This window comes from Perognathus longimembris, chromosome 1 (genome assembly GCF_023159225.1).
Source record: "Perognathus longimembris pacificus isolate PPM17 chromosome 1, ASM2315922v1, whole genome shotgun sequence".
Taxonomy (NCBI): Eukaryota; Metazoa; Chordata; class Mammalia; order Rodentia; family Heteromyidae; genus Perognathus; species Perognathus longimembris.
Genome location: NC_063161.1, coordinates 97,974,551 through 97,998,912, shown reverse-complemented (window position 1 = coordinate 97,998,912; position 24,362 = coordinate 97,974,551). Strand labels below are relative to the sequence as shown.

At 40.1% G+C, this 24,362-nt stretch overlaps 1 protein-coding gene across 2 annotated transcripts in view; it reads left to right on the top strand.

Annotated features, from left to right (window-relative positions):
• The window catches only part of Pip5k1b (phosphatidylinositol-4-phosphate 5-kinase type 1 beta), a 250,200-nt gene that overhangs the window by 189,879 nt on the left and 35,959 nt on the right, over nt 1-24,362 (top strand). For both annotated transcript variants that reach the window (XM_048332891.1, XM_048332901.1), the window contains 2 exons: nt 4,154-4,309; nt 7,881-8,025. In XM_048332891.1, coding sequence (XP_048188848.1) covers nt 4,154-4,309; nt 7,881-8,025 — 301 coding nt within the window. The remainder of the gene's footprint in view (nt 1-4,153; nt 4,310-7,880; nt 8,026-24,362) is intronic.

Below are 24,362 nucleotides of genomic sequence, written 5' to 3'. Positions count from 1 at the left end.
ATCCCAGTTTGAAGCCAGCCCGGACTAGAAAGTCCATGAGACTCTTATCTCCAATTAACCACCAGAAAACCGGAATTGGAGATGTGGCTCAAAGTGGTAGAATGCTAGCCTTGAGCAGAAGAGCTCAGGGTCAGTGCCCAGGGCCTGAGTTCAAGCCCTATGATCAACAAATAATAATAATAATAACCCATGAAAAACAGGGCTGCTATTAAGCTAGTCTAGCAAGTGTAAACCCTGAATTCAAACTAGTCTCACACACACACACACACACACACACACACACACACACACACACACACGAAAAATGGCCACATATTTATATAACATTATAACATTAATGGTTTCCCATATTCTTAAATATTCTAAAAAACATCATTTAGAATTGCAGTCCAACATTAAAATTGACTGCTGGACTTCCTTGAGTGGTATAGTCCCTGCTTACCAAACACAAGGCCCTGAGTTCATATCCTAGGAGGAGGGGAGGCATGAAAATTATACAAGGTGCTATAATGATTTAACCATTCTGTTAGTACTGCGAATTTATCCCTTTTTCTAACTGATGTTTTTATGAACACAAATGTTTCAGATAAATATTTCTAAATTAGGAATTACTTACTTGGGATAGACTCCAAGAATGGATATTAGGATATTAAAATGTCCAAAACAACACAGAGAGACTGTATCCCTGAAGTTTCCCACAATTCTGTATTCTCCTGGAACCTCTGCCACCATTAAATTATGCTACCCTGATAAGTTAAAACGAAAAACTTCTCTGTTACTTCTTGAGTACTGGGAAAGTTTGGCCATTACTCGTGTTTATCAGCCATTCATGATTCCTTTGAGAATTGAGCTTTGTCACATTTGTCCATTTTATGTTGGGTCTTTGTTATTTTTCCAGATGATTTATATGAGGCCTATGTATTAAAGAACATCAACTCCTTTTTGCCTTATTATTCTAAGAAAAAGTTCTTTTCGTATTTGACCATCTCTATGGCACCAGAAAATTACTGTCAAATGAAGGGTACTGTCAATTAAATTCTCTGCTGAAGGTGTTTGTGACCTAAGATGGACCATTAAAGTGGTGTTTGTGATAACCACCAGCCTGAGTGAGTGCCCAGTGTTGGTTCACTTTCTAGAGAGATTTCCCAGTTCCCTTAACCCTGGGCCAAGGCTGGAGATCCTAAATTTCTCTGCAGGGTTGCAAAGGATGTTACCTTTAACCTTTTTCCTCAGGAAAATCATCCCTCCAATTCTTTTTAACTTAATTTTTTGCCATGAGGCTTGAACTCAGGGCCTGGGCACTGTCCCTGAGCTTTTGTGCTCAATGCTAGCACTCTACCACTTTGAGGCACAGCTCTACTTCTAGTTGTTAGGTGGTTAATTGGAGATAAGAGTCTCACAGCCTTTCCTGCATGGGCTGGCTTCAAACCTCAATCCTCAGATCTCAGCCTCCTGAGTAGCTAGGATTGCAGGTGTGAGACACCAGCCCCTGGCTCATCTCGCACCCTCCCCACCCCCCACCACCGAATCTTAAGAGATGCTTTTTCTTAGTAGCATATCAGTCAATGCTAAAAGCTGGCTTCTTTACTTCCCCAAACCATAGAGTGTATTACAATTTTCCCAATTTGCATGGCTTATCATGCTTTCTTTGGGGTGGGGGAGGGGGGAGTGACTGACTCAGGGACTCATGGTTGCTCTACTACCTCTGTCTCTTTTTAATTTGGTTATTTTTGAGATAGGGGCTCACTTTTTGCCTGGACTAGCTTGCCTGATTCTCCTGCTTGTGCTTCCCATCATAGCTAGAATGACAGCTGCACACCACCATACCCAGCCTTTCCTAGATTGAGATGAGGTCTTAGGAGCTTTTTGCCTGGGCTAACCTCAAAGCACAATCCTCCAAATCTGATCCTCCAGAATACTTAAGATTACAGGGATGAGCTCACCACACCTGACTCTTATCATGTGTTTAATTAACAAGTCTTTTGCTTCTTAATAAATATGTTGCCTTTTTCTAATGTTGATTTCATGGTCTATTTTTATAAGCTTTTTTAGAATATAATTCACATACTGCAAAATTCACCTTTTTTATGTATTTAAATTTTTGTTGGTCATGGGGCTTGAACTCCAGGCCTGCGCACTGGCTTTTTTGCTCAAGGCTAACATTCTACCACTTTGAGCTAGAGCTTCACTTCTGGTTTTCTGGTGGTGAACTGAAAATAAGAATCTCAAGGACTTTCCTGCTTGGTCTGGCTTCAAACCAGGATCCTCAGATTCTTAGCCTCCTGAGTAGCTAGGATAACAGGCATGAGTCGCTGGCACCCAGTAAAATTTGCCTTTTTTATATATGCAGTTCTGTGGTATTTAATGTGTTCACTAAGTTGTGTAAAGAAAGACTGTCTACCCATGTGACCCAGAGAAACACAGGCTTTCTCCTCATTGTTTCTAGGCCTATAAGTAAGCTTCATCTCCCTCAATGCTGGTGGATCATTTGCTCACAGACTTCCAGCTCTAAAGCCCTAGTTTACAGACATTATTTATAATGATGAAAGATTGCTCAAGGGACAAATAAACCTACCCTTTGCTATAAGCAGAGATTGCCCTTTCTTCACCCATCTGTGTCCCCCAGGGTCCTTCTCCAATTAAGTTCTTGCAATCTGCCTACCGGAAGGCCCCTGATGAGCAGGGTAGTCTATGCGCTGAGTATCCCAAAACTAAACTCTAATACCTTTACTAGCAGTTCACCTCCTTCATGCAAACCTCAGAGGAGGAGAGACACTTCCAAAAACAAGTACAGGGAAGTATAAAAAAGCTTCTGCATGTCTCTCCCTCTCCAATTTCCTCCAAGGAAATGCTCTAGCAATATTCAGCCAAGAAGATTTAGTTCAGTGGAAGGTGATATAAGAAAGGTTGATGGGGCTGGGATATAGCTCAGTGGCAAAATACTTGCCTAGCAAGCGCAACGTCCTGGGTTCAATACCCAGTACCAAAAATAAAATCACAAATGAGATTAGTAAGACAAGAAAGGTTGATAGGTGGCCCATGCCTAAAATCCTAGCTACTCACGAGGCTGAGATCTAAGGGTCTCTATTTCAAAGCCAGCCCAGGGAAAAAATGTCTATGAGACTCTTATCTCCATTAAACTACCAAAAAGGCATAAGTGGGGCAGAAGATCACAAGAATAGGACATAGGCCCTGAGTTCAAGTCCCATGACTGACAAAAACAAGAAAAAAAAGAAAGGAAGGAAGGAAGGAAGGAAGGGACAGAGAAAGAGAGAAAGAAAAAGAAAAGAAGGGTTGCTCCACTTATAAAAAAAAAAGCTTCCAGAAAAAGCCTTCTGTGAAGTCTCAGTCTAGCACAGATCAGGACTTTGGTTCTTAGTGGCTCAAGTCCCCAACTCAGTTCTGAGAAAGACAAAGAAAGGGAGTGAATTATACATCTGACATGACCATGACCTAGAAAAGATCCAAAGGGTAGGAAATTTCAGGGGAAAGTCACAGAAAGTAAAAGAGCAACCAGAAGTAAGTTGGTTATCTTGGTTAACCTTGTTAAGATTAATAATAAATTAAATAATAAGATTAAATACTGGCATGATTTGAAAGTCCCAATCCCTAGTTCCTAGGGCTGGGGTCGTGAGAACCTGCCATATTCTGCCTTCTATGTTTATCAGCTTACCCAGCCTCCTCCCAGCAGGAGCCAAACAATGTTTGCAGAAGGAAAAATAACTCTCTAGTAAGAAAAGTTCACCTTCCATAAGGCTTTCTTTCAAATTTCAGAGAGAAATTCCAACTTGAATTTATTCTAGGATATTTAAGTCAATTTTGGACAAGTGGTTTGGTCAAAATGCAGACATTTTCTCGTGTGTGTGTGTGTGTGTGTGTGTGTGTGTGTGTGTGTGTGTGTGTGTGTGAAATGAGACTTTTGCCTTAGGCTCAAATGGTGACTAAAATGGTAGTAATCATGATTAAAATGCTAATGCAAGATATGAATCTGGGTTTACAGTTTGGGGTTTGAGATAGGGTCCTGTTGTATATTCCAGGCTTGTCTCAAACTCAACTGACCTCAGCCTCCGAAATGCTGAGATTACAGGTGTGATCATCAGGCCTGGCTTTTACATGTATTTTAATTTCTCTCCTCTTGTTCCTTTCTGTATAGCTTTGAAGGCTTCCCCTTCTAAGAAACGATGCAATTCTATCGCTGCCTTAAAGGCGACCTCTCAGGAGATTGTGTCGTCCCTCAGCCAAGAATGGAAGGATGAGAAGCGCGATTTGCTGACCGAAGGACAAAGTTTTAGCAGCCTCGATGAAGAAGGTAGAGACACATAACTTCTTAAACCAGAAAAATTCTAAAGGCTGAGGCTCACACAATAGAGTACCAGCTTAGCAAGCACAAGACCTTGAGTTCAACTCCTAGTATCTTAAAAGAAAAGAAAAATTCTAGTCATTTACTTATGCAATAATGTCAATTCACAGTAGAAAAACTACGAAGTACCTGCTATAAGCTATAGTCTATTAGCTAAATATTAGTGTTTATGTACAGTATGATACAATTCTGTACATTTTAAATTACATATAAACAGTATAACTTATAGCTTATGGTAAAAAATATTAGAAGGTAGTAAAGTATTCAAAAAGAAAAAAATCTATATTCCCACTACCTGATAGTAACAAATACTAATATTTTGTTATTTGTACTCCTGGACTTTAATATCTGTCTGTCTGTCTATCCCTAAGTATATATACCTATACACATGAATCTGCATATACAAACAATGTAATAACTGCTTCTTCATTTACTGAGGGCTTCTTTGTTTTTTTGGGGTTTTTTTGGCCAGTCCTGGGGCTTGGACTCAGGGCCTGAGCACTGTCCCTGGCTTCCTTTTGCTCAAGGCTAGCACTCTGCCACTTGAGCCACAGCGCCACCTCTGGCCGATTTCTGTATATGTGGTGCTGGGGAATCGAACCCAGGGCCTCATGTATACGAGGCAGGCTCTCTTGCCACTAGGCCATATCCCCAGCCCTACTGAGGTCTTCTTTCATGAAATGAAATAGAACTTTTATAATATTCTCTTTGTACACCATGAATTTAGATATATCCCTGGAATAAATATAGAGGCATTGACGTAGACATATTTTTTCTTTTAAAATAGTATCTTTTTTAAGAACTGGGTGTTCTGAGTCTGTCGCTACTCTACTGACCTCACATATTGGGTTTGTTTGTTTTTTTCTGTCTTACTTGTTGGCTAAGACTAATGGCAAAATGATGACTAGAAAATTATGAGTGCTAGTTTTTTTTAATTATTATTATCTTCAAATAATTGTTCAAAGGAGTTTCAGCTAAACATGTCCATTTATGTGGACAATGCATCTTAACCAGTCACCTCTTCCATCATTCTCCCATCTACCCCATTCCCCATTCCTCTCCTCAAGCTTCCTTGTTCCTTTTTCACAGATGTCCATTGAGCAAGATGACTCCATTCACCCACCATTCCTCTTTCTATTGGTCTACCCTCTCCACTGGCCTCCAGCCCTCCCATCTCAAGACATGCTTCAGCTTCCTGATACACATTTTGTTAACCTTTCTGCTACCTGTTAAAAGACCTTGCTCTGATTTTAAAAGGGAGATGTTCTAATGTTTCACTCTTGACAAAAAAAAAAAAGTTTTCTTTTACTTGTTCCCCAAAGTTGGGTCAAGGAAGTTCCTTCCTTTTTCTTAATTTTCTAAATTAAAAGGTTTGGTTTCTTTTCTATCAAGAAGGAGTACTGGGTTTTATTAAAGAGTTTCCTCGTGTACTTAGTTGGTTGTTTCATTTTTTTTCTCTTCTAAGCCACTTAGAGGATTTGATTTGTGGACTTGTCTCTCTTTTTAAAATTATCTTTAAGTAGTTGTACAAGTAGCTACCAGTTAACATAGCAGTTGATGGATACAATATATCTTGATCAGTGTCACCCCCTTCCAGCATGCTCACTCATCCCTCCCCTCCCCACTTCTTCCCTCATTCTTCTTAATTTTATAGGATATACATTGAATTCCTGCCTTCATTGTCCTTTTCTTCTCCTTTTTATTTGTCTACCACTTTCACCTTGACCCCACCCACATCCTGGTGTTTTATTTTGATGAATTTGACTTCATCTTTCTGAGGAATTACATTATTTGAGTTCTCCCTTGAATCTACCGTATTTCTGTTAATACATTTGTATATACTTGCATACCACCCAAAGTATTTACTTATAGGTTTATAAACTAAATCTGTCTTCCACATATAAGGGAAAACATGCATCCTTTGTCTCTCTTGTAGACTTTTCTATCTGTATATTCCTTTGAGAATCCCAACATTTCCTAAAACTGTCTTCTATTTCCTACAGAAGTGAGAATTCTGGCCGAGTCTGTTTTGTCTGTTCCTCTGTCTTTAGAGTGTGTTGTACCTGCTTTCTTCCTTCTCATCTTCTCATGGAACATGTTTCTGAGCAAATGATTTCACAAGAAGATTTCTCTCTGAATGGATGACTCCAGTTCCTGGAGGATCATCCTCTTCCTCTGAACTACCCAGCCTTGTGTCTCCCTGCATGCCCCTGTTTTTTTGAGCACACAGAGAAGACTGCAGGTATCTGCAGTCTGGGAAATTGGACAAACTTTGTTTTTCTTAGATAATTCTTGTCGCTAAAACCATGGAGATTTTTTTCTGCTTGTTTGCTTTGTTTTCTTTGTTTGCTTGGAAAAGGAAGAGAAGGAAAGAAAGAAGGATAAATGGAAAGAAGAAAGGAGGGGGAAAGGTAGGAAAGGAGAAAAAGAAACAAATAGAGGAAGAAAGGAAAGGAGGAGGGAGGAAGGATTGGAGGGGGAAAGAAAAATGAAAGAAAATAAAAGAGAGAAAGAAAAGGAAGGAAGGAAGGAAGGAAGGAAGGAAGGAAGGAAGGAAGGAAGGAAGGAAGGAAGGAAGGAAGGAAAGAAGGAAGGAAGGAAGGAAGGGAAAGGAGAAAATAATTCAAAAGCTAATATTTACATGATAGTTCCTATTAGAGCCATTTTCCATTCACACATTGCAAGTACATAATTTTGAATTTGTTGTGCCTAGCAGGGAAGGCTAGAAACATCTTAAGATTTTTACTACCATCTAGTTTAGTTCTGTTGAGGAAACTATAAAGGATTCGCTTAGGTTCAAGCAGCATGAGAATGAGTCACTGCTGAGCCTGGAAGAGTTCTCTTTTTTCTGACTCTTCTGTGACTATTTTCTTGTCCTTCTTAAATTTTAATAAAGAAATGAGTTATCTCAATTTTATGACATCTCTATCTTGCTACTAAAATATATGATCAAGCAGAGCCCTAGATCATGTTCAGAGGTGTGGGAGGAGGGGTTCAAACTAGTTTGAAGTATGATGTATGATGCCCAGAAGAAGTGGATTGTTGATTTGTTGAAGTGTTGCATGTTGGCCCCAGAAAAGTCTGCCTAGATCTAAAGTCAAGGAAGCATGCATGTCGTGAGAGAGCAAAGCAGGTTCACTCTCTCTTAATGCATCTGCCATTCATTTTTCTTAATCTCTCAAATTATCTCCTTTAGCTCCTCAGAGTTTTTATGCTATCTTTTTGAATAGTAAGTCACTTTATTGGGTTTTTAAAAAGAACATTCTTAATATCATTTCCATAAGCCATTTGGTAAATTAATGCAATTTCCTTCCTGCTTAACCTGTTTGCAAGAAGCTCTTTTGCATTTCTGCCCTATTTCAAAAAAACAGTTAATTCATAATTGTATTTGCAGGGTGGTATGTAAAATGAATGTTTTTGTCTCATTTAAATCACTATAGATAGCAAAGCAGTGTGCTTTATTGAGATTCATGAGTGTATCTGCATTGTTTTCTCTCTCTCTCTCTCTCTCTCTCTGCAGCTCTAGGATCCCGACATAGACCAGACCTGGTACCTAGCACTCCATCACTGTTTGAAGCTGCTTCCTTAGCAACCACAATTTCATCTTCTTCTTTATATGTCAGCGAGCACTGTCCACACGACAGGTCTACGCTTTATTCCAACAGGTAACATTTAGTGTGATCTGATGGCAATCAGGCTGCTGCCATGTCAACCTTAGGCCTGAAGCAGTGTCTGCAAATGACAGCCTGTCTTCACTAGCAACCATCCCCTGTCTTGTCACCTCTGGCAAAGATACATTTGAGGGGAAACCATCCTGTTGTTCCTTTATTATTAATCATTATGTCATGTAGAAACTATATCTTGCCTCTATTGAAGGAGACACAGCTTTCATCATTGATATTGTAGTGATTCCTTGTGAATAAATCCTTTAAGCAAGTGCTCATAGAGAATGATACATAGATAATTGCAAACATGTTTTCCTTCTCTCTTTTGTACCTGTGACCTGCCGTCATGACAGTGGTTAATAGAATAATGGCTTCCAGAGTTGTCCATACATAGTTCCTGAAACAATTCCTGTGAGTATGGAACCATACATAGCAAAAAGGACACTGGAAATATGGTTAAGACCCTGGGACTGAGGGTGTCACTCTATGTGAGACTGTGTGCTTAGCTTGTATGAGGCAAACAAGAATATCTGAAAATAAGGCTTAGTGGCATGAGCTTGTGATCATAGCTACTTGGAAGGCTGAGGTGGCCTCAAGATCTCTTGAGCCTAGGAGTTCAAGGCCAGCCTGAACACCTTAATGAAACCTCTTGTCAAGAAAGAAAAAATAAATAATTCTAAAGTGTGCCCTGGATTACCCAGATAGAGCCAGCATAATCAAGATCTTTATAAGAAGAAGACCGGGGAATCTGAATTATAGAAAGCAGAGGTCAGAGAAAGAGAGATTGAACTTAAGATGCTAGGCTATGAGGGGAAGGAAAGAAGGGGTGACATTGCCTAAGAAGGAATGTACTTGTTACCTCATTTATGGAATTGTAACCCCTGTGTACAACACCCTAGTAATAGTAATAGTAATAATATATCTATATATTAAAAAGATGCTAGGCCACTACCCCGATGATAGAGGAAGGAGTCAGAAACCAAGGAATGCAAGAATCTGGAGGCAGTTCTAGAGAAGGGCATCTGCAAAGAAATGCAAACCTTTCCAATTGCTTGAATTTTAGGACTTTTTATCTCTAGATGAAAATCTGTGTTAGTTGAAGCCATAAAGTTTGCTATTCATTACAAAAACCATGGGAAACTAATCTAGTGACTCCAAAATATTTCATGTCAAAATGGTTACTAAAATTTCTTAAGTAAAAATGTAATTTTTATTTGGTCTTTGGGTTTAATCATAGAAAATGGCATCTTTCCTTGAGCTCTTACATGCTGGACTCATCCTTTGAACATCCTTTGAAGCATCTTTACCAGTTGTCCCTCTATGTTCAAATGACCAGTGGGTTTGCTTCTGAAAGATTTGCCTTTCTCACAAAAGTATGCATGTCTCTAGGGTGAGCCAGCTATTTAGAAATACCCACTAGCAAAATGTGATGTTGGCCTTCATAGTGATATTGTGAGGCCATCTTTGGTAGGGAGGGTACATATGTATTGGGATCAAGTGGGCTCCCCCCCACACACACACACACAGTTGTAAAGAGTATATTTAACAAGGAAAAAGTAAAGGCCACGCAAAAGTCAACCGTGGACCTGGAAACCAGTTGCTCTTCCTATGATTAAGGACCAGCTGATCTGTATTGTCCCTCCCACCTTTTTTTTTTCTCCCTTTTCGCAATTGGTCAGATGGTGGTTGATTTGTTTGAAACAGATAAGGCCCTCCCCTGGGTAGTAGCCACAGGATGATGATTTCATAGGAGGGTTGACCTGAGTCCTCCCATGGCCGGTAGCCACTGTTTGGGGGAGAAAGGGGAGAATAAGCAAGCAAGCTGGCCTGAACCAGAGGCGGATATTCTCCTTCACCACCCTGCCCCACCTCCCCTGAGTGCTGTGGAAACCTGGGGGTAGAGCTCTGCACTGGCTACTTCCTGCTGAATGAGGGTGATGAAGGAGGCCGATGACAGTGGCTAGAAGAGTCTCATGGGAACTAAGGGATTTTTTTTTTAAAGCAGTTGTAGTGATGCTGGTCCTCAGGTCCATGGTGGTTAGTTTTTGTGTTCATGATCATTTGTAGTTTGAATTGATCTTTTGTGGTCTTTATTCTCACTCCACAGTTAGACAGCAAGATGATGCACAGATATGGTAGGTTCTTATTCTCTGTTCGCGTAAAAATAAAACCAGGGATGATGAGCACAGTTGTAAAGAGTTTATTTAACAAGGAGAAAGTAAAGGCCACTCAAAAGAGTGAGCAGCAGGACCCAGAAACCACCAAGGGGACTTTTGATCCTCGCGCCTACCAAGGCCTTCAACTTTACTACCAACTATGCAGGAAATGGTGAAGAGGATGAATATCATGTGGAACTTATTCCTACAATCCTAAATTGAATTGCTGTTTTGAGATAAAACACATTTACAACAGGCACCAGTGGCTCACACCTGTAATCCTAGCTACCCAGGAAGCTGAGATCTGAGGATTGAGGTTCAAGGCCAGACTAGGCAGGAAATTCTGTGAGACTATTATCTGTAATTAACTAGCCAAAAGCCTAAAGTGGAGCTGTGGCTCAAGTAGTACAGTGCCAGCCTTGAGTGAAAAAAGTTAAGGGTTGTGCCCAAGCCATGAGGTTAAGCCCTAGTGCCAATACAAAAAAAATTGAAATAAATAAAAACTTCTCTATTTTGTAATACACAATATGAAGCTCTTTAAAGAACAGACTTTTTAAGTCTCAAAAATATAAGGCTAGGAATGTAGCTTAGCAGGAGAGTGCATGCCTAGCAGGAGAGTGCATGCCTAGCATGCATGAAGCCCTGGGTTCGATTCCTCATCACCCCATAAACAGAAAAATCCAGAAGTGGTGCTGTGGCTCAAGAGGTAGATTGCTAGCCTTGAACAAAAAGAAGCCAGGGATAGTACTCAGGCCCTGAGTTCAAACCCCAGGATTGGCAAAAAAAAAAAAAAAAGAGAGAGAGAGAGAGAGCTTAGGTACACTGTTTGCCTGAAAAGAATGTGCCTAAAACAGCTTTTTAATTCTTCCAGTTTGCATGTTGTAACTCAGGACTGCATAGTGGAACTTAAAGTATGTATTTTGGTAGGCACCAGTGGATCAGACCCATAATCCTAGCAATTCAAGAGGCTGAGATCTGAAGACCACAGTTGAGACCAGCCAAAGCAGAAAAGTCCATAAGACTCTCATCTCCAATTGACCAGCAAAAAGCCAGAAGTGAGAGAGTGCCCACCTGGAGCAAAAAAGCTATGGAACAGCACCCAGGCCCTAGGTTCAAACCCCAGTACTTGCGCGCGCACATACACACACACACACACGCACACACACACACACATGCGCTCACACACACACACACACAAATGTGCTCCCCCGTTACCATGTTAAATATATACTTTTAAAATGATACTTTTTTTGCTCTCTAGTTCATTTCTGGAATACATTTTTGAAAGAATGCATTCAAAGAGACGTAGGGTTTTTTGAAGTTATAAAGACAGTCCTTGAGTGAAATAAAAGAGGAAGATTTCTAACAGACAGCAGTTTCTCCTTGCAGTATATAATTTAGATATAGAGCTAGCTAGGTGCTAATTAGGACTTTGCAAAGGAATCTAAAGAGACTAAGCGCATAACAACTGCTAGTTGAGGTATTTACAGCTTATCTTAACATGAATATGTATAGCACCATCTAAAAGTGTGAAAACAGATCACTAAACAGAAAAAATGATTCATAAAGAGTAAGGTCACATGTGAACTATCACATCCAAATTCAACACATTTCCTTTTTTTTCTCTCTCTCTCTTTTTTCTTCCCAGGCTGTTGGGTAGGTCTTAAAATGTAGTAGGCCAGATGAGACTTAGACTAAAGTTTAGTAATATTCTCCATAAGGGCCATGTATAGAACAAAAGGGAATAACATGATGGAAACACAATAATGACCATTTCTTTATTGTTTGCTATAAAGAAATTTATCATCATCAAGCTTCTTTTCTTACCTCCTGTCACATAGCTCTCTCATAGCATTTATTAAAACAAATTACCATAAACACCTAACAGCTACCTCCTAAGTCCTGCTATAAGAAGGAAATGTAATTACTTTTGGCAAAAAGCCACTAGTGGGCATTTGACTAGTCAGACACCAAAGAAACAGAAAACATGTAAAATATCAAAGGTGACAGGCCGAGCATCAGTGGCTCACACTTGTAATCCTAAATACTCAGGAAGCTGAGATCTGAGGATTATGGTTCAAAGAAAACTGGGGCAGGAAAGTCCATGAGACTGATCTCCAATTAACCACCAAAAAACCGGAAGTGGCACTGTTGCTCAAAGTGATAGAGTGCTTGCTAGCCTTGAGTGAAAAAGCTCAGAGACAGGGCCCAGGTCCTAAATTCAAGCCCCATGACCAAAAAAAAAAAAAAAAAATAGAGGTGGGAACACAGGTAAATGCCCACAGAAAGCACCTGCCTCATTTTCCTTGCCACAGCACAAGAACATAGACTTGAAAAGCAGAGCTCCCACTGGTGCCAGTAGCTCATGTCTGTAATCCTAGCTATGCAGAAGGCTGAGATGTGAGGATTATGGTTCAAAGCCAGATCAGGTAGAAAAGTCCATGAGACTCTTATCTCCACTAAAACTACCAAAAAAAAAAAAAAAAAACACCCAAAAATGAAGTAGAACTGTAGCTCAAGTGATAAAGCCCTAGCCTTGAACAAAAAGAAGCTCAGGGGCTATGCCCAGACCCTGAGTTCAAGCCCCAGAATGGATGTGCATGTGTTTGCATACACACACACACACACACACACACACACACACACACACACACACAGAAGGAGAAGAAAGAAAAGAGAAGAATGCTTACCTGGCACCTGCTGCTCGCGTACAGGTAGAGCCAGACAGTGGAAGAGACACTGCCAGCTATAGAGCTGAGGAAGTGTCAGGAAAACAGCCACCTCCAGACACACTGCCCAAAGAAAGAAGAAAGAAAATTAAGGAGAAGAATCATCCATCTCCTGCAACAGCTTGGTTGGGGGAACCTGGGAAAGGAGCCTGTAGAATACAGTAGGCCCACTGTTGGCCCTAGTGGTACAAGGATAAGACAAAACAGTTTATAAATAACAGCCACAAGTGCAGAGCAAAAATCTAGGTAGATGTAACAAACAACTTTAAAAATGACAGAGAGCAAAGCTTTATAAAGGGAGAGTGTGTGCAAAAGTAGTAATCAGTTTAGCTCTTATGAAAGGAGTCATGGAACTGATTGATTAACATGCCAATGTAATAGTAGTGTGTAGAGTAGTTGAAGTTTTTCTTTAATGATCTGTGCAATTAGATGCTGCGATATTTACCAATAAGCCTGACAGTAACACTTTCCTTGGAACTGTGCTAGAGTAGTTGCTGGTTGTAGTCTCAAAATATCCTTGCTAAGGTCAGACACAATAGGATACTGAAGAAGGTTGTGCTCACACCAGTTATCCTGGCTCCTAAGGAGGCAGAGATTGGCATGATCACAGTTTGAGATTAGCACATGCAAAAAGTTATTATGACCTCATCCCAACCAACAAAATGTTAGGTGCAAATGAACATGACTTTTATCTCAGCTACTCAGGCAGCATAAAGAGGAGCATTCCAATCTAAGCGGGCATAGCCATCAATATAAGACCCTATTCCAGAAAAGAACAAACACAGAAAGTTCCAGTGCTGTGAATCAAGTGGTAGAGCACTTGCCTTAGCAAACACCTGAACTCATACCCCAGTACTGATGAAGGAAAGGAATAAAGAAAGGAGTGAGATGAAGAAGGGGAAGAGGGGAAGGAAGACTGGGGAGGTTCCTTTTTTTTTTTTTCATTTCTTCATTGTCAAAGTGATGTACAGAGGGGTTACAGTTTCATATGTAAGGCAGTGTGTACGTTTCTTATCAAACTTGTTACCTCCTCCCTCATTTCCCCCCTCCCGCCTGACCTCTCCCCATTTCCCTCCTCCTCCATGAGTTGTACAGTTGGTTTATGCCATATAGTTTTATAAGTATTGCTGTTGCATTGGTTTGTTTTTTGTCCTTTTTCTCTCCATTTTGATACTCCCCTTCCCTTCCCTAGTTCCAATACCCATATATACAGTATCCAGCAAGGTTCTTTAGCTCCATTCACACAAGTAGGGAAATACAGTGACCTTTTCATCTTTTTACACTTGAGACAGTCTAGTCAACTTTTCTTCAACATCAGGAACATGGGTATCAGGCAAATGATGACATACGTTTAGAAGAAAAGAACATTCCCAGAAATCCTGTAGCAGAGGGCTGCTTGATTCCTCAGCTTGACAAGAGAATATCTCCTATGAGGAGCTAGGACTGTGGGGAGTCCGCTGGGATAACCTGGGAGCCTACAGGAGCTGGTACATCTCTCCACTTGTGGCTGGAGTGCAGGCAGAGCACACAAGGGAGCCTGACAGAGCATCACAATAGTCCTGTTATTTTAATTTCCTGCCCCACTACCAGAAGAAAAACAAAAAAGAGGAAGAAGAAGCATGGATTTACATGGTATTAGTCTGCACCTGGAGTTTACCAGATGTCTGACTTTTTTTCAACTATGGAACTGCTTTTTTTTAAGAAAGAGAAAAAGAGAGAAAGAAAATGAGAGAGCAAGAGAGAGTAAGAGAGGAAAGGAAAGAGCTAGAACTGCTTTTGAAGTGATTAGCTTTTCAGACGATCCTCCATATATTTTGGTATGAACAGGAAATTGAAGTACAGTTTTTTAAAAATGATTGAAGATTCAGCATTAAGTCAAAGAATTGATCTTGATCCTTTTTAAAGGAATTGATCTTGGTAATGTTTGTAGGTGCTTTTCATGTATTAGAAATACTTTGTTTTAAAGGCCTCCAATTTGTGCGTAAACTATACTGAAAGCTAGGACTACTGGCAAGACTTTGGGTATCCTAGCTCACAACAACAACAATAATAATAATAACAACAACCTCTTTCTGGGTGCCAGTGGCTCACACCTGTAATTGTAGCTACTTAGAAGACCCAAGATTGTTCATAGCCTAATAATAATTTCTCAAGACCCCATCTCAACCAATAAAACCTGAATGTAGTGGTGAGCACCTGCCCTCCTCTTCACCTCCTAGTACCGTCTCCTTCCCCCCTCTTTCCCCTATGATAGTCATGCTACGACCTGTGTCTTCTTCGTAAAACTTCTAATCTCCATGATTCTCTCCCAGCACTTTCAGTATCCTGTGGTCTCATGCCTGGTGCAGGCCTATTTTTACCTGGCATGCAAAGTGCTCACAGGACCTTTTCAATCTGCAAGCCCTTGCATTTCGAGTTTGGGGGATTTTCTTTTTTCCCTTGTTACTATCTTTAATTATTATTATTATAAAGGTGATATGTCAGGGATTATAGTTATGTAAGTCCAATAAATAGTACATTTGTTTTTGGACAATGTCACTCTTTCCTTCACTGTCTCCACAAGTTTTATGGTTCATTTTTAACATAATGAGTACTATTGCTGCATCTATTCGCTCTTTGTTTCTCCATTTTTGTGCCCATTTACTCTCCCCAAAGACAGATAAATGAACAAAATAAGACAAAGAGAAAACAAAAATAACAACAAAGAAAAAAACCTCTTGTTTCCATTTCCTGGAGTTCATGTCGATAAATATTTTATATGATCAAATGCATATAGGCATTGCGCCCTTAGGTTCCACCCCTGAGAGTATCCTCTTTTGTGGGGAATTTTCTTCACAGTATTTCTTCCTCTGTGTTTCCTTTCTTCTTTTGGCAGTTCCTTTTGTGCCTGAATGATTATCCAGTTGGATTTGCTTTCTTTCTACATTTCCATCTATTTATTTTTTCTTCACTGTTTCTGAGAGATTTCCTAGACTTTACCCCTTAACTCCATCCACTGAGCTATTCATTTCCTAAGATTTTTGTTATTGTTGTTCACTGAGAGAGGTTATTATTTTTTTAGCATCCTCTCCCTACTATGCAAATGCAGTTTCTTCTCTTTTCTCTCTGAAGATAGTAGGATTGTGGTTTGGATTCTACCTTGCTCTCTCTTGTTGGTCTCTGATTCCTGTGGGTTGCCTTTCTCTCTTTGCTTTAAAGGGCACTAAAAGGTGACCTGGATGGACCCTAGTTGTGGGCCCAATGTTTGGACCTTAGTCTTTACTGTCAAACTGATCAGAGCCTTCCATGTCAGGTGATCCCAGTTTCTTGCCTGATGGAGAAAGGCCTCCTGGGGCCTATGACAAGAAAGAGCCCTGCTTGTCTTCATATCTAATATATACACAAGTCTTTTCATCTTTCTCTTTTCCTTCAACTGCTTCTGATGTCTCATCTCCAGCTCCACAGATCTAGTTTTATATCTTCATCAGAATATCTCCTAGTCTTCTGGAAGAAAGACAGAGAGGGAGGGGGGAGAAAGAAAAGGTGAAGAGAGGAAAAGGAAAAGGAGAGGGAAAGGGTGGAAAGAAACCACCAGCAGGCTCTTTTCAGATATAGTACCTTATGTAACTGTAAAATCATAATGTAAATGTCATTTCATATTATGCCATACATCTCTGTGCCACTAAATATATGCTTCATACATTTCTTCATAGTTTTCTGGGTTTTATTTTTATCAATGATGTAAAAAAAAAGTTTTTTAAAAAAGATGTATTTAATGACAGTTCTTCAAGGACTAGTATGAAAACCACCAACCTTTCCATTCCTTACCTCATGTCCTCTCCCAAAGGCAATCATCTTTTTTATCTGAATATTTTCTTTTTGCTTTACCTTTCTAACTCTCTAGACAGTATGCTCCTCCTACTATTGCCATTTTGTTTTGTTTCATTCTCACTTTTGAAGAGGATGGCATAGCTTCCGCTTTCAACCCCTACTCCACACCAGCCCTTCCTACCCCCTCTAGCCTGTTGCTAGTTGAGTAGCATGACAGTGTTGGAGCACATCCTTCAGTATCTTTGGGGGGAAAGTTTTCATGAGAAGGCTTTTGAGATCTTATTTTTGTAAAAATGTCTTTGTGCTAAGTTTATTCACAAGTAATGGTTTAGCAAGGTATAAACCTCTCATTTTGGAAATCCTTTTCCTTCAAGTTTTGAAAGGCACTATTCCATTGTCTTCTGGCTCCTCCATTTACTATTGAGAAGTGCCAAGTTATTCTGGTTCCTGATTATTTGCATGGAATCATTTCTGGAAAGTTAAAGGTTTTTTGTCTTTCATATTGAAGTACCTTAGAGTGAGGTTTATTTCTATGAGTCAGAAAATATGCCCAGGGTACTTTCTTGTTCTACACACTCAAATCATTCAGGTTTGAGAACCTTTCTTTCTCTCTCTTTTTTCCTTCTCCTCTTTGGTTGGCTGTTTAATCATCAGCTTTCTTAATGATTTCCTTCTTTCTTTTCATTTTCTCTCTCATTCTGATCTCATTTGCAAATTGCAGCCCATAGGAACTTGTCTGTGTTTCTGTTGGTTTGTTTTTTATTCTTCTCTCCCATCTTTTGGTCTAGTTTCTTTATTTTTATGCTTTATCCTCAGATACTGAATCAGTTCTGTTGTTCTGTTTTTTGCTGACTGAGACCTCTTTCTTACCCAATTTCTTTTAGTACTTTTCTTTCATTTCACATTTCAGTAACTTAGCTGAGGATGATAGAAAGGGTTGGGGAATATTCTTCTCCCTTATAGTCTCAACTTTCCTCCTATTAGCTGTCTTCTATATTCCCTATATTCCTTCTCTTTTACAATTGTGGCTTTTCTTGGATTTCTGATAAGTCTTAGTTAATTGCTCAGACTTAAAGTGTGCCACTACAAACCCACAGCAACAAAGTAACCTAGCACTGGGAAGAGGGAGGAAAGTGAGCAACTCTCGTCTTTCTTGGGTCATGTAAACACTTGTTAAGTTAGTTATGTGACTTCTATACACCTCTGAATATTGAGTTATATGCTTCGAGTGGACTAGTTGTACTGATCCTATGGAATGTGTATAATATTTCGGTGAAATTATTTCAAATGAAAAGTGGGTCATGAACAAAATGAAAAGCTCAAAGTGCATGGCTTGCCTCAGCATCTGTGGGTCACAGCGCAGGGTGACTTGAGCTCTCTAGTCAAGGAACCTCTGATAGCAAATCAGGATTTTTGTCTTTCTTCATGAACTACTCAGACTCCCCAAAAGAGACTAAGGGGTCTCTCTAGCCCAGAAGTTTATAAAGACTGGCTGCCAGCAGTATGGAGGGTAGGGAGAAAAAGCTGTGCTGGCTCAGAGTCCACCAGGCTCTCCCCACCCAGTCTCCCCATTTGATAGATGGTCCTTGGTGTTTCAGGTGATCTCCATTCCAGAGACTCTCTATCCTACATGTTCCTGAAAATAAAGCTCCCAGACCCACTTTATAAAAAAAAATTAATAGAGTAGAAGCTGGTGCTATACCAGTTGAGCCATACTTCTACTCCCATCTTTGGGGTGATTAATTGGAAATAAGAGTCTCAAGGACTTTCCTGCTCAGGCAAGCTTCAAAGTGAGATCCTCAGAGCTCAGCCTCCTGAGTAGCTAGAATTACAGGCATGAGCCACTGCTTCTTAACTAGGTTTCATCTAAAATAATTTCCCTTAGCTACCTCCTCCTTCCCCATCATACATGCTTTCAGATATTTCCAGTGCCTCAAATTTCTGAGCTTTGTAAGGATTCTATGAATTAAAATTGCCCTAGGCTTTTTCCTCATTCTTGCGAATTGAGGGGAAGGAGTTAAAAGGGAAAGTATATTTCTGGCATCTTTACTTGAATTAAAAAAAACATTTTGCCAATTATTCAAGGCTAGTACAATATGGACTGGTATTCATTTTTCGTTTTCAATTCTGATTTGAAAAAAACACAGAATAAGCATTTGTTTCTGGACAGAATGCTCCTGTTTTATGCAGAATCCAAAAATTTAAACCGTTTTCTCCCCTCCTAAAAAAAGAACTGTTTTTTCATATGCAAATAGAAAAAAAATAGTCCTCTGAATTCAGAGAGCAAGTTAACTGCATTTAAAATCATAAGCTTATGATTAGCTACTTGAGATAAATAGAAGAAACCTTCTGGCCAAGTCATGAAGCATTTCTTTCCATTTGCAAGTAATTCATTCAGATGCTCAGATTGTAAAGAAGAGACTGGTTTTACTATTACTGGTTGCTATAGAAAAATTCAAGGCTTACCTGCTCTACTTAGTCTGCTCATGTGGTTCATTGATTTTAAGGGAGGTATTCCATCCATCTAGACAGAATCTAGAATTTCGGGTCTTAAAATTATCTAGGGAACAGTGACCAAACTTATTCTCATTTGTGATACTTGAGCTGGTGGCTGGCTTCATTGCTGTTAGCACTTATGGCACCCAGAATTGTACCTGACAACCAGGTACTATTACTTAAGTACTTGTCAGATGCATAACTGAGAGAGAGAGAACCTTTCATCATCAACAGCACAATTCTGGCATATATATTGACAATGTCAAAGCAATTCTACATTGCTTCCTCCTCCTCAGTGGCTCATTCCTGTAATTATCTTCTCCAGAGGCTGAGATCTGAAGATTATGATTCAAAGCCAGCCTAGACAGGAAAATTCCTGAGACTCTTATCTCCAGTTAAGGACCAAAGCCAAAAGGGATGGTGTGGCTCAAGTGGTAGAGCCACCAGCCTTGAGTACAAAATCTAAGAAACAGCACTCAGACCATGAGTTCAAGCCCCAGCCCTGGAACACACTACTCTGTGTGTGTGTGTGTGTGTGTGTGTGTGTGTGTGTGTGTGTGTATAGTTTCAAGGTGGCAATGTATAGATATAGTGTCAAGATGGCAATATATATACACATACATATATACATAGTCACACACATGTGTATTATATAATATATACATATATTTTTTTTCAAGATGGCAATAGGATAGCATTAAACCAGGGACTCTTCCTAACACTGGAACCCATTCAGTTGCACAATTCAGAGGCACTTAAAGTCAGCCTGGAGATATTTCTGGAAGATACTTTCAGAGTTCCTGCCATAATTGTGTTCATCATTGGGCTATTTCAATGACTAACATTTTCCCCACTCTGGAGCCTTTACTGTAGGAGCAGCTGGGGACAATTCATTATAAACTGGATGCCTAATATTCTGCATGTCAGGTACACCCCGGCGTTAAATCACACAGCTGCCATACTCCAGACAATAGCTCCTTCCCTGCCTGAGTTCCATTGTGGGCGTTCTGTATTTGCTGGTGGTAATTTCAGGTGCTTTCTTCCTGCTCTGACAGTAGCTTTCAGTGGGTCAATTCTTCAAGCAAATTAAATTAAAACTTGAGATATCATCCCCTAGAGAAAAAGAATAACATATATATATATGTATATATATATATACATATATATATATATATATATATATATATATATATCTTGTTTCTCAACTCCTGGCCGTTTGGAGAGCTACTTTGGTTCCCCCATCTTCCTTGTGTTCAGCTCAGTACATCTGTGCAGCTGCTATTCACATCAGAAGGAAATGAAATCAATAGCATTTCTCCTCCCTAGTGACAAACTTTAAACTTCCTTGTCTTTTTGCAAGTAAGTCATCATTCTTCAACACTGCTTTTATATTCAGGCATGTCCAAGATTTCCTTCACTTGTTTGTTTTTTGAATTTTGAATGTGATAGACACTTTGAAATGCATCCTCACCCACAGAGACCCTGTGCTGTAACACAATGCACTCAACTGTCTCTTAAGGGTTTACAAGAAGATCAGGATGCCATTAAGAGATGTTAAGGCCCACCCCAAAGGAAGTAAAGAGCTGATATTTATTCATCATAAGTAAACATCCGATCTTTGCTATCTCAGCACAGGGCATGTATGAAAACCTTGAACTTGGAAGAAATTGACATGAGGTTTGTCACAAAATAAGCAGTACGTGACTGCCAGCTAACTGGACACCCTGTGTAGTCCAGGAAGCTGAGGAGGTGCTCATGTGGACACAGGCACAAAGCTTTTCTTCTCAAGGGTTGAAGAGTCACAACCCCAGCCTAGAAGTTACAATGGAAGGATTGTTTTGTGTAAGACAGAGTGTAATGGAGTGTGGTTAAAGAAAATGCTGTGCTTCTTACTAGAGCAGAACAGTCATCTGAGAAGACTATGGCAGCGGGAGGAGAAACAGCACATGGCTTTAAGTGTCTTTGTCAATCTGCTATTCTAGAATTCTATGGAAGTAACACACCCCTCCCATGCCCCAGCTAGGGGAAAAGGCTCAATCATAATAAATATTAGAGCCTGTTGGAGGGAAAGGGAGTCTATATAATATAATCTATAATCCTATTATTTTCCTTATGGAGAGAAACCAAGCCAGCAAAGCTTTCTCCCACTTGGTCCATGGTACTTCTTTTAAGAAAATGGTTAGGTTACATAACCATGCTTTTCAGTGTGATGAGGTAACCTATCATAGAGGTTTTACCTAGAATGCCACTCTACCATTGACCAGCTATGTTACTTAACTCAGTGAGACTTTGTTTCTTCTACAAGAGAATAATGATATCTACTTCAAAAGACTCGGCATGGTGGTATATACCTGTACTGCATTTTCACGGGGAGCTGAGACAGGAGGATCATTTCAGCTTGAGTTCAGAGCCAGCCTGGCAATGCAGTGAAACCTCATCTCCCTGCCTCCCTCTCTGTGCCAGTACTGGGGCTTGAACTCAAGGCTCGAGGGTTATCCCTTAGCTCGATGCTCTACCACTTGAACCACATCTCCACATCCAGCTTTTGGGTGGTTAACTGGAGTATTAGCATAAAGAAAAAAACTGGAGTAGTTAATGTATTCAGATCCTTTCTTCTTTCTTTTCAATGTGGGTTGCTATAAAGCTTTGTATAGTGGATTACTGCATTAACCTCTTCCAAAAGGGCTTCTGATCACAGCTCCGAGTTGTTCACCATGAGAAACTAGAGTAGTGGCATCTGCAACCATTGAGTCTCTCCAAGCTGTTTCTCTACTTTTCCCCATTTAAAACCAAGATAGAGGTTGGCAGGGAATCAGTGTCTCTTAGGTTGTGGTGCAGGGGGCAGAGGGGGGTGGTGGAAATGTAATATATGAGAAGGTAAAAAGGGAGGTTATCTACTCACCAGCCAGTCAAATCAGGGCTTTGAACACAGTACTTAGCTTCTGGGGCCTTGTGTACTTCTTGTGTGAAACTGCTATGATGATGTGTACCCTGACTTGATAAAATTACAAATGGAACAGTGTGTGTAATGAACTGGGCTTAGTGCCTCAGTGAAAGGAAGCTGTTCCTCTTTGGTGATGATAATTATTGTTCTTTGATCGTAGCCACAATATGCTTTAAACTGTAGGGTTTGTTTTAATTGAACAATGCTAACAATTGGAACAGAAAAGATCATAGACTCAGAATATAAAATCCAGACAACATGGCCATGTATAAGAAATTGCCAGAGCCAACAGGGTGCTGTGGCTCACACTTGTAATCCTAGCTACTCAGGAATCTGAGAACTGAAGATCATGGTTCCAAGCCAGCCTGGGCAGGAAAGTCCATGAAACTCTTATCTCCAGTGAACCACAAAAAGCCAGAAGTAGAGCTGTGGCTCAAGTGGTAGAGTATTAGCCTTGAGCACAATAGCTTAGAGACAGTGCCCAATCCAGAGTTCAACCCCTACGATGGACAAAAAACAAGAAAACAGAAATTACCAGAAAGTAAGAGTGCTCACCAGCCTAGGACCTGAGACCATCATACCTTGTTTTCATAACTGATGAAACTATAAGATATTTAATTATAAGCATATCCTATACCTTGCACTCAGCCTCTTCCAGGAATTGCTTTATGATTACGGGAAAGAGAGCCTTGCCCTCACAAGTAAACAGACTTCAATAAGAAAGACTGATAATACACATCTGAAAGGAGGTCATACACACATTTAGAAACAAGAGCAATCAATGTTTGTTCAGAAGAACAAAGGGAAGTATGACATTGAAATTCTGTGAAAGGGTCTGAGCCAACTTGCAAGGGTAGGACATTCAGCACATATTGGTAAATTTCTGAAGCACAAAAGATCTGAAATTTATTTGGTTGTAAGGGTGGATTTCATCAATTTATTTATTTATGTATGTATGTATTTATTTATTTTTGCTGGTCCTGGGGCTTGAACTCTAGGCCTGGGCGCTGTCCCTGAGCTTATGTTGCTCAGCGCTAGTGTTCTACCACTTGAATCACAATGCCATTTCTGGAATTTTCTGTGAATTGGAGATAAGAGTTTCATGAACTTTTCTGCTAGGGCTGGCTTCAAACCGTGATTCTCATGAGCCTACTGAGTAGCTAGAATGATAGGCATGAGCCACTGGTGCGTGGCAATTTCTCATTTCTTCATTTCAAAGAAACAGTAAAAAATATTTAACCCAATGTCTTTACTTTAAAAATTAGGACACAGGGGGCTGGGAATATGGCCTAGTGGCAAGAGTGCTTGCCTTGTATACATGAAGCCCTGGGTTCAATTCCTCAGCACCACATATATAGAAAAGGCCAGAAGTGGCACTGTGGCTCAAGTAGCAGAGTGCTAACCTTGAGCAAAAAGAAGCCAGGGACAGTGCTCAGGCCCTGAGTCCAAGCCCCAGGACTGGCAAAAAAAAAAAAAAAAAAAATTAGGACACAAACCAGGTATTGCCTGTAATCCCAGCAATTGAGAGCCTAAGACATAAGGATCACAAGAGTTATAGGCAAGGCTGGGTTCCATAATGACTATGAGGCCAGCCTTAACAATAACAGGACCCTACCTCACCAAAAATAAGAGAAAAAAGTAAAAAAAGATAAAAAGAAGAAGAAACTAAAGCACAGAGAGGTGATATCATTTATCCAACATTATACAGCAAGTAATGGCAGAATGGAGGCCAGAAAATAGTCCTTCGACTCTAAATCTAGTGACCTCTCCACTGATGTGGTATATTACAAGCAAACGATGCCAACTTTCTACCCTCATTGACTGCTGAGGTCTAATACTGCTTGATGGAACCACTTGTTTTCCCTTGAATTGTTTTTTTCACTGGAACTCTGTGCCATCTAGAATTATAGCTGGGGTTAATTATATGCTGTCAAGACCAGGCACTGAGCCAAGTCTTTTAGATGCGTATTCATTATGTACTTGTAACGAGAGTGGTCTGGGTTTGGTGATTACCACCGTGTTGAGTTGTTCCTGGCAATTAGCAGGAAATTGTCCTGGACCAGCAATATTGCATAGGAGTGCAGTCATATGAGATCATGTTTCCCACAATGACAGGAAAAGTGTTGTTGGTAAGGCAAAAAGTAGGTCATTAACTCTGAGATAGATGAGTTTAGCTCATCAAACTGTCAGTTTTACCCCTTA